General features: G+C 36.9%; 1 protein-coding gene across 1 annotated transcript in view; it reads right to left on the bottom strand.

The window, feature by feature from the left end:
- Positions 311-11,710, bottom strand: part of ABCD3 (ATP binding cassette subfamily D member 3) — an 80,812-nt gene continuing 69,412 nt past the window's right edge. Inside the window, exons 20-23 of the mRNA XM_018045789.1 lie at positions 11,461-11,580; positions 6,214-6,318; positions 3,774-3,830; positions 311-1,781 (exon numbers count right to left, since the gene is read on the bottom strand). Coding sequence (XP_017901278.1) covers positions 1,704-1,781; positions 3,774-3,830; positions 6,214-6,318; positions 11,461-11,580 — 360 coding nt within the window. The 3' untranslated portion in view covers positions 311-1,703. The remainder of the gene's footprint in view (positions 1,782-3,773; positions 3,831-6,213; positions 6,319-11,460; positions 11,581-11,710) is intronic.

The following is an 11,710-nucleotide window of genomic DNA, read 5'->3' as shown; positions in this document are numbered from 1 at the left end:
TTAGAAATCTGATAATCTGAAACTTCCCCCATGTCATAAAATCTTCCCTAGGGCTGATATGATCTTTCAAGATCCCCTGACTATTTGGTAGCATTTGTGAAGTACACCTAAGGTTTTTTCATGACTTTTCTGAAAAGGAATTCATTTCAATAAAACCACATTTGATAAAACTTTTTAAAAATGAGACACTGGGTGCCAAAAAGGCCCTCTGAATTTTTATTTTTGTATTTTTCAAGTCAAGACTGTATGAACTCTGTATGAACTATCTAGGAGTTATACACCAGAATAAAAAGGATGAGCAAAGATTGTATAGGATATCTGATTCTTTTTTAATCTGAACAGAAAATAAGTATACAAGTTTGCTAAACAGAAGTTGTAAAAACTGAATGTCATGTATTATGGAATCAGTACAAGTTTTACTTCGGTAGTTGGTGATTCTTAGAGTTAATTCTGCAAAAAAACCAAAACCAGTTATGCAAAAACAAGAATATAAAAAGCCCCTTTCTGAATCCCAGTTTGATAAACCTGACTTCATATCTAGCTTATTGATAATACTCAAGTGCAGTGCTCCCTGTGCAGATAATACACATAGTCATTAATGGTGGTTTGCTGAGATAAAATTGATTTCTCTTAGGATACAGTTCAATATAATAACCCAAATATAAAAAAGTTATTAAAGATTCACAGAGATAAACCAGTGCCTCAGGAAACATAATTCACCCACGTGCATAATTTTATAACATACTTCTTAAACACACAGTCACGGTCAAAGACAGTGATAACGTCGCATACTCAGCGCTTCACTTCATGTAGTGCATTCTTAAGGCTCATCTGGAGTTTAACACCATGTAACCACCATGCATCTAATGAATGGGCTTCTAACATACACAAATCCACTTAATTCATTAAAAATTCTAAAAATCTGAGAAGACTTTGAGCTTGACATGTAAGGATTTTGTGTCTTAATATCCCAATCACTGAGAAGACGAGGTGGAAACACAGTAACCCTGCCCTGTAAGCAAGAATGCACATGTACTTTCGTTGCATCATCACAAAGAACCCCCAAGACAACTCAATACTGAAGACTGTGAGGGGCATATTTATTACTTAGGCAAAGAAAATTCAAATGGCTTTCCTGGAGTCCAGGGTACCCCAAGATATATGCAAGGAATGAGGATAACTGTGGCAGCCCAAGAACTCTGCCACGGTATCATAAATGCCATTATGCCAAGATGCACATTTTGATAAAACACTGTGATTTGTTTCCCGCTATCATGGGACATGAGAAAATGAAACTCAAGACTCTGGTTAGAACAGGACAAGTGATGACCCCAGTTTTAAATAGGGTTCTTCATTGAAGGAAAACATAGAGCCATAAAAGTCAAAGTAGCTGACTTCAAATGGTTTACATCCCAGGATGAATCAGGTTACACTGATTTAAGCCCAATTTAATTTAGGCAGGTTTTTAACCACAAGAATAAGGACATTCTTAGTACATATTAATAATTAAACCAACATATACACAATTAGCAATATCCTATATAATATTAAATGTTTCAATAACTTGTTCTTGATTATTTGGTACCTAATTTGTTGCTTTGTTTTAAAAAACAAGCTCAACTTCATTTTACAATGTACTTTGTATTTCTAATTGTATTGTGTAATTATTTCATTGAAGCTGGTACAATACAGTTCTCTGGGTTCTAGGAGCCAAATTCAACTGTATCTTCTGTTATCTGTTTGAATTCATAATTGCCTCTGCCATCCATATGCAGGTAGTACTACAGGAAAGAAGGGAGAAAGAAATCAATAAATGAGAATCTTCTTTCAGTCAGAAATTTATGTAGAGGTTATCATACAAGAAAATGACTGGTAACAAGCATTTGAAGCCACTAAAATTTTCGGAAGTTTATACTCAGAAATGGATACCATTTTCCAAGGAAAGACTAAATGACAAAGTCTGCTCTTTTTAAAAATAGTCACAAAATACCTCTGCTTGTAGTGGATATAGCACTTTCCATTATGAGAACTAAAATACCAGACTTCCTTATTCATTTGAAAGGAACCAAATCTGTAAGCATCCCACAAATTAGAATGCTTCTGTCACTCCACAACCAAGGACCTGGTCAACAGAGGTGCAACTGCACTACGTGCAAGCCCATCAGATAGGACAGCCTCTAAAACATTTACTTTAGCTGGCTTCCCAGATCAGTTCAGATCCTCTAACTTAAGGCTTTTTGTTCATTTGTTGACTTGGCAAAGGAGGAAAAGAGCCCATATAATTCCATCCTACAAAGATGCTTAGGATAGCAGCTACAAAGCCTTCTGTTTGATTTAGTGGTTTTTTTGTTTACTGAAAAGATCTTCTTTTTTCCAGTTTTCCATATTGTTAGTTTAAGCTATTTTGGACTCAATACTGCAGTTCTTTGTGTCACCCCCTCCATCCCATGGTCACTGATCCGATGGTTACTCTGCTACTTGTCTACACCTCCAGGAGAAGAGGAAAGGGGAAAGCCCAGTCCTCTCACCATCCTATGGTTGCAATGTTTATGAACTTCTGTGAAAACACAAAGGCTTGGATACATTTTAAACTGCCTTGATATCCAGTTAGTCTTCCATTCAATTAACAAAAATGGGAAAATTATAATGTGCCATTATAAAACTATCTTTAAAAGTCAACAGCTATACACAATTTCATTAAAGTTTATTAAGAGCTTTCATGCAAACTACATCTGATCCTCATGGTAACCTATGAGACAGCTGGGCAAGGATCAGTAACTCTATTATACAGAGGAAACAGTGTCAGAAACAGTGTTGCCTAAACCCTGGTATTCTGACTTCAAATTCCATGGTCTTCATTTAACCATCTGTACACTATCATTTGGACCATAATATTCCTGAGACCAAAGACAGTACTCTACACCCCTCATAACACTTACCCCAGTATTTGGCTTTTTTTTAAAAAAGGTGTATTTTATGGGACAAGATAGCCTTACCTCACACCCTTTCTTTCACCTGAAATTCTGTATCATTTAGGAAGGAAAGGAGGAAGGAAAGAAAGAGAGAAAAAAAGAGAAGGAGGGAGGAAGAAAGAAAAAGAGCTAGAGAAAGTAAGCAGGGAGAAAGAAAGAAAAAAAGGAAAGAAAGAAAAAATGAACTAAGCTAGGTTTATTCTTCAGGGTTGATCATTTTACATTAGGAGAGAGAATGGCACTATGACACTGCTGGAGAACCTGAACTGCTGTAAAACTCACTGTAGTATCTTTGTAAATTAGAGTGACCACTTAATGAATTCTATTTTATTATAGTGTGTGATGATAAACTGCTAACATTATAGTTTCCTCCTTGTAGTCCTGATTTCTACTAAAGCTGTCCCTAAACTTTTTGCCATCTGATCCTTCTTAAGACTCTCTTTCCTTTTGGTCAATAGAGAATGGTAAGAAAAGGCTGTGATCAGATTATGTACATTTTAGTCAGTTCACTATGTAACAGTGATTTATAAAACTGGAGAATCATTAACTGGTTCTCTAATACCTTTCCTATACAACTAGAGACTATCCATGTTAATATATATTATAGCCCTCAAAATTGACAACTACAATAATATTCATAAAAATGCTATTTTATAACAATGAATTAGAATCACCTTTTCCCCTTAAATTATATATCTATAATGGAACACACACCAAGAAATCTAAAGTCATAATCACCTAAATTCACATTTGAAAATAAAACAAACTCTCACTATACCATTTGGTATAAGAAATACAAACCTCATGGTGTTTCCAGAGAGACTTTCTATGTGACACAGTGAAGAGGGTAATGCCAACCTAATACAAGGAAAATGATTTAGGTTTACATCAATAACACAGTTACAAATTAAATTAGTTTATATAATTTAAGCTGTTAAGATGACTGGCTTCAGTAGCTATAGTTAAAAATCAACTGACACCAAATGTTTAAAGTAACACAAAGTATAGGCCTTCAACTACATAATAAAAACTAACAAGTATCAATAGAGTCTAAGAAAGAAAAAAAAAAAAACCTAACAGTTAATAGCTTAATTAATGTATTATTTTGTTTCGGGCACAAAACATATATCCTAGCATATTTTCTATTTTATTGTGAAAAATATATGAAAAGAGCATAAAGATGGTAAAAATAGCAAAAGGCCAAAATCAGGAAAATTAAATCAATATAGTATTGCCTACAATAAATCTGTTTTTCAAATACAGTATAATCTTTACTAGAACTCCTTATTTTGGAACATGTCGTAGAATTCAGATTTTGGAAAAGCAGCATTTACCACTCCCAGAGGGTTCTGCGGTAGAATTCTGAAATTAACATATCAATGTTTCTGCAGCAACACATATGGACATGGACATTCGGTAAGATAAATATCAATAAAAGGGCTTAAAAATCTTCTGTTAGTTCAGGCCAGCTCTGGCTACCCAGTAAGCTCGCCACAAAACAATGAAAAACCTTTTTCAGTTTTAAAAGCTTACTGGATTTTAGACTGTGAATTAGGGTTTATGGACCATTCTTCAGATTTTCAAAACAACATCAAGAGATGTAGCTAGTTGCTCTGGATCAGTGACTCTCAACCAGGGAGAAGAGGCAGGATATTTCGCCCCGTAGGGGACACATTTCAAGGTCTTCTGATTGTCAAAACTAACAGTGCTAGAGACATCTAATGAGTTGAGATAAAAAATGTTGCCAAACATCCCACAAAGCAGAGGACAGCCTCCCACAACTAAGAATAATCCACCCAAAACGTCAATAGCGCTGAGACCGAGCAACGCTGCTCTAGGATCACGGTTTCTCAACATGGGTCTCTCGAGGCTGAGAAACAGGCTAGGGTAACCAGGACATCTCCACCATGAGTTCCAAATCTTATTTTCATTTTGAGAATTAAAAAGAATTTGGGTAAGTATATTCTTCTTATCACTTCTATCATGAAATTTAAGTACCTAGGTTCCTGTATACACTTCTGCTGGTACATGTGATGACTTAAACTGGTATCATTTAAAACTTTTAATGTGTAATAAGTTCGGGTGCCAAAGGAAAGGTTATCAGACAGGTCAGAAACTGCATGACAAGTATACTGGCAGTTATTAATAAAACATATATTTCAATGGTGCAACACAGATGTGATTTTTGAAAGCTTACTTCAGACATTATTTCTCTTATAATTCTAAAATAATTAGATCAGATCTCAACTGAATGAAGGCATTCTTTATCACAGAATTATTTAAGTCAAAATACATAAGCAAAATTCAAAACAAGATCTGGACCTCTTCATATTATATTTGGACCTCACATTAAATCCAAACCAGTAGTTTAGTTTCAGCAAAATAGTATCAAATGTCTTTCTAATGCTGCATTTTGAAACTGTTTAAAATTTCTTTTGTACTTAATTTGTAAGTTTGTACTGGTTTTGTAGCTGTAAAGGAGTCTTAAGTTCATACCTCATTTCATGTTTATCCATTTTCAAGTGCCATTTAAGGAATACAATTTATCAACTGGGGGCCCCACAGGAATTTTTTTCTTTTAAATGGAATTTATACACAGGAGAATTGTATATTTTATGTGGACTTGCAGCCTACAGCTAGATATAAGAGGAAATTGCATGGAGCTTCTAAGTCACTAATCAAATAGAGACTACACTGTTTTATGTATAAGAGAATTCCACAAACACCTCTTAATACCTTCCAATCTGAAAATCCTATAGACAAATGGATTAAAAAAAAAAAAGACTACTATACTAAAAGAAGCCCTAGTAAAATATTGACCAGGCCAGACAAAAAAAATAGATACATTAAAAGTTGCCAAATAATTAGCCAATCTTTTTAATTAAAAATTTTTTAAAATTTTCTTTATTAAAAAAAACAAATGATATTTAGGTAAAGCTAATAGAACAAATTAAGAAAATATCAGTTTATTAACACTGAGGATAGGGAATGAGATAAAAGGGGAAATTTTTAATATTTATTTTATATCTAACACATGGCTAGAAAGAATTATATACAGAACTCACTGACAATTTTCTCTTTTAGTCATATCTATTTATCAGTTTAAAATCTTTATGAAGGCAAGATACCTTCCTTTGATAGCAATTTTGTCACTTCATAACTTGGAATCTTCTCTTTGGATAGATGTTTGGCTGGACACAGAGTAAACTGGGAGCAGGGACTGAGAATTTATCACACTTACCTTTCGACAGTGACTGTAAATGTAGTCTTCCACATCCACACTAACGGCACTTGTACATTCATCCAAAATAGCAAACTGGGGCTTATGATAAAATAATCTTGCCATCTGAAGCATGAAAGGAAATACTCTGGATAATCAAACATCACACTACTGCATAAAATTAGTAAGCTAAAACAGATTTACTTTAAATTAAATATGCATTTATATTCTTGTAAACAAAGAAGGAAATATATTCTAACTCAAAAAATTTACTTCTCAGAAACAAAAACAACATAAAGAAACTTGATTGCTTTCATTGTCTTCCCAAGCAAAGGGAAAAATGTAACACATGGGAAATGCTGTTAAGAGCAAAGCAAAAGCTCTTGACTGTTATGAGATGAAGTCGAGTTTTAAATTAATATTAAAAAATTCTCTAAACAAGGTTAGAGGATACACATTTTAATGAACTCTTAGAATTCAGACTATAGATAACTCAATGCAAAAACTGACTATTTTTAAACAGTCTGCTGCTTAAGTAATGCCAACTAATATTAAGTTGCGAACGTATATTCCTACCAATAATGTCTGAGTACACATGTTGTATATACACCTGTGGTCAATATTGGGCATGTTCATGTTTAAAAGTCTATGTAAATTTTATAAGTGAAAATTAATATCAAGACTGTTACAGCTTAGCATTTCTTTGATTAGCAGGAATGCTGAACATGTTGCTGTTTATTTTCCATATGTATTTTATTTTCCAGGAATTATTTATCCTGACCCTTTGTCTAACAAATATTCCAAATTGTCATCTGCCTCCTAACACCAATCTCCATGATATAAAGTGGGCACTTTCTATCCTTGCCCAATTTATCTTCTCTGCAACACTGAATTCAGGTGACCACTCCCTCCTTGAGAAAGTGAGAGTGAGACCATGGCGTTTCAAGTATCTTACGCTGTTTTCTCAAGTTTCTTTTCCAGTGTTTCCTCTTTCGCTGGACCATTAAATGTTGGGGTCCCTGAGGGTTAATTTCCAGGCCCTCTTCTGTTTTTCCTGTTTTGTTTCTCTGAGTGATCTTTTCACATCTCATGATTTCAAATATTATTTACATTTGTAAACTCCCCCAAATATCTCTCCCACCCATACTTCTGTTCTAATTTCCAGGTTGATACATAAAAATTCCTATTTAATCTATTTGGAATCTTACAGGACTCACAGACTTTAAACATCTAAAACTCAACGGATTTCCTAGATTTCCCCCTTAAAGCCATTCATCCGTTTCCTTCACCCCATACTGAACACTTCAGAGCAGCTGCTCAAACTAGAAAGCTGTGAGTCCTCCCTGGTCTTCTCCTCCCCTACCCTCATCTTTAGTCCAAGTCAGCCCTGTGACGTCTACTCACTTTCCCCCAGCTTACAATCATGCCCTCAGCCCAGAGCACAATCTTCTCCTGCCTGGATAACCACAAATAGCTTCCTGCTTCCTCCTTTGTGGCTCTTTAATTCTCCATGTAATCAGAGAGGATCTTCCAGAAATGTGAGAATTTCATCCTTCTACTTAAAACCCTTCAATGACTTCCCATTTTGCTTAGAATAAAATCCAAACTCCTTACCATGACCTACAAGATGCTGCACAACCTTATTCCTACTCACTCTCTAACCTCAACATTCCAGCACCATCACCTCCTCTCAACAACCAGGAGACAAGGTGTCATAGGCCTTAGAGGCTTAGTACGTGCCACTTTCCTCATGTCTCAAACGCCTCACTCTGTTCCCTGCATCATTCAAATTTCTGCTTAACATCACCTTCTCAGACAAACCTACCTGATCCCTCCCAACCCAAGGGGATCCCTTTTGTAACATCTCTGTAGCTCTTCACACAGCATAAACTACATTGTCTGTTTCTTTGTCTATCCCTTAGGCTGTAATACTCACAAAAACCAAGACACCGTTTTAATCACTCCTGCATACCTAACGCCTGTATAGCATAGCAGACATTCAAATATTTGATCAATGAATAACCACAACAGCTTTCTTGGAGTTTACATTTTATTTATAAAGGGTGAGGAAGGGGAAACAGCAAGGACAGACTATCAAGAAGTTCAGCTGTGCAGAGAATGAAAGGTATAGACAACCTGGGAACTTTGGTTAAGGGAGAGTTTGGTTTTTAGATCACGGAGACCTGAAAATATCTTTCTGAAAGAAGACTGCTGCTGCTGCTGCTAAGTCACCTCAGTCATGTCCAACTTTGCGACCCCATAGACGGCAGCCCACCAGGCTCCCCCGTCCCTGGGATTCTCCAGGCAAGAACACTGGAGTGGGTTGCCATTTCCTTCTCCAGTGCATGAAAGTGGAAAGTGAAAGTTAAGTCGCTCAGTCGTGTCCGACTCTTAGTGACCCCATGGACTGCACCCTACCAGGCTTCTCCGTCCATGAGATTTTCCAGGCAAGAGTACTGGAGTGGGGTGCCACTGCCTTCTCTGGAAAGAGGACTAGAAGAAATTAAATATAGGTGTGTGTGTGTGTGTGTGTGTGTGTGTCAGGGTGTTGCAGAACTGAAGGAAAGGGATGTGATCAAGTTGGAGGAGGGAGGGTCCAAAAACACAGATGGAAACAGTTAGCCTAATTAGGCTTTCTCAAGAGGAAGGATGATATATCCTCCACAAACAGAGGAAACAAGAGTTCAGGACAGCCCAGTGCAAGGTTATTAAGAGGAGCGGTTATTTGAAAGCATTCAAATGCCCCTCCTCTGTGTTCCCAAGGAATGCTTTGCATTCCTTTGTCTCCACACTTACCACACCATATGGAAATTTTCTCATCATGTGTCTTTCTCTCTCCTACTATGTGGTTAGCCACTTGGTATTGCAATGCAAGGAGATTTTGAAGAATATGAACATTGCAGTCATACTGCTGCCTGAGCTTGACAAGCCACCCACAGCCTTCTACCAGCTTTAGCATTTACTAGATATCTTTGCCTGGCAAGCCACTTGACTGTTCTACAGTTCTGCTCCCTCTGTGGAATGGGATTCTCGCAGCTCTCATCTCACAGGACTGCCGAGAGAATGAAGTGAGATAACCTGTGTAAAGTGCCTGGCGTGCTGCCTATCACCTATGGAGCACTCAATAAAGATTAGCTGTCATTTAACTGAAATAATAGCTTCTCTTTTTTCTTTAAGGAATAGGAGGTGCGTTATTCTGCTGAGGGTGGTGGGGTAATAATGGGGTAGAAGGCCTGAAACTGGTAGTTTTCATACGATTACCATGAAAAATGAGACAGAGGGACAAAAATCAGTAAAATGACTGCCAAGACATGCTGTGAGTGCCTGAAAGACTGGAAACCATGGGAGTGCGGTGGCAGCAATCCATCTTTCTCTGACTTTTTTTCCAGCGGTGCTCAGAAGCCCACGTACAGAAACGCCAAGGCAAACAGCTGCTCTTGGGGTCAGTATTCAAATAATATGAGAAAACAAAAAGTGAGAAAGGAAGTTAAGGGGAAGAGATCACTTGTTCATCTAAGAAATATCTCCTCTGTACCTCCTATGTGCCAGGGCCTGGATTAGTAAGTCTGTGCTGGATAGGAAAGAAGGCAGAGTCAAAAGGGACCTGATCAATTGGAGAAAAGCAACGGTCAATATTAGAGAGATCTCAGTGACTCTGAGGGACGGGAACAACTGCCAATAAGGTGAAAGAAATAATTACAAAACGGACTCAAAAAAAACACTCAGAATCTTATGATGGTGGAATCTCTGGTAAGAGGCTTTGGGCCTTTCTTCATACTTTTGTAAATATTCCAACTTTTCCACCATATATACTTTTTCATTGAAAAAAAAATCTATATATATATCACTAAAGAGGAAGAGGAAGGAATAGCGGAGCAGAGGGACTTCCCTGGTGTTCCAGTGGCTAAGACTTCATGTTCCCAAATGCAGGGGGGCTCAGGTTCTATCCCTGAGCAGGGAACTAGACCCCCAGACAACACAACTAAGAGTTAGCATGCAGCAACTTAAAAAAAAGATCTTTCATGCTGTGACTAAAGGTTCTGTTTGCTGCAACTCAGACCTCATGTAGCCAAATAAATATTAAAGAAAGAATAGTGGAGCAGAAAAGATGACTATGAGTCAAAGAAATAAAGCAAGCCAATCTATAATATTATCTGGAGCAACCCTGGCTGATGGTACTGGACCCAAATGAGTGTACTGAAGGAAAAAGACATGTCACCCACTCACTCAATATAATGCCCAATCACTTCAAATTCTCACTCCTCCAGCCCAATATCCACTTTGAGAATTGCTGATGTATCTCTTCTGTTTATGACTTATTCATCACTCTAGATTAATTTCACCTTATAGCACTAGCCAAATGAATCATGATATTAGGTTGATATTAAGTTCATAAAGAATGGGTATGAACTGGGGGAAAACAGCATGCAAAACGTGTTCCTCACAGAGTGGGAGGCAACCCTGAGGCTGGGTATAATCTGAAGACAGAGAAGAAGCAATTCAGCAATTCACCAACTCTTTTGCTATGTTTCCTTGGCTGCGGTTTTCTCTAATTTACACAAAGTCTACACTCTCTCCCTTCAAAATTCCTCCGGATCTACTCAAGTTATGGTACTAGTTAGAAAATGACTCTTTAAACGCTATCCCTCTTCACAGAGTACTCCACGAATCACTCTTAACATGCTGTGTTTTATAGCCATGTTGGATTGGGGTAAGTTTAGTCAACTACAGAAAAACTAAAACAACTCCTTTCAAATGTTTCTTTATATTAGGAAATTTTTGAAATTCTAAATAACTTTAAGCAGTAAATACTGAGCTCTGAAACAAGAATACATATAATGATAGAGGGAAAGGGCAAGAACAGAACAGAGAATAAAAATAAACATCTCTAACACCTTCAGCTACTTTAGAGAGAACAGCCTGAGTAAGACAGAGAGATGTCTACAGGGGAAAAAGTACTAAAAGGGATCTCACAACCCAACCAGGACCAATGTGCTACAAAGTTCCCCTAACTTTTAGAAAAACAGATTAATGGTATATAATTGGATCTGCATCTTTTCCTTTCAAGGGAATATTTATGAATTTTTCAGAATTCTAAATTTACATGCAAATTATTCTTTTATTATCATATAAACAACTATACTATAATCATTGATAAATAAAAAGATTAATAAAATGGTATGCCTTGATTACCAAAATGCTGGATTCTAAGAGTGGACTTCATGCAACCAGCTGCATTGCTGTGCAGTGTCTTCAGAGCACACTTACCGCCATTCTTTGCTTCTCTCCACCGCTTAGCACATCCATCCAGTCCTGAACACTGTCCCAGCCACCTTCACGTTCAAGGATATGACTCAACTGGACATTATCTAAGTACTCCTTCAGCACCTTTCAGCAACATGATTAAAGATGAAATTGTATTTAATATAAACCAACATTATCTGTCTTGCTTTATTTTTGAAACTACAATTGCTATAATTCTACTGCTAATGTCACTAAAAAAAGGTACATTTCACCA

The sequence above is a fragment of the Capra hircus genome, chromosome 3 (genome assembly GCF_001704415.2).
Source record: "Capra hircus breed San Clemente chromosome 3, ASM170441v1, whole genome shotgun sequence".
In the NCBI taxonomy this organism is placed as follows: Eukaryota; Metazoa; Chordata; class Mammalia; order Artiodactyla; family Bovidae; genus Capra; species Capra hircus.
Note: the sequence above shows the minus strand (reverse complement) of the source record. Positions and strands in the feature narration are given on the sequence as shown.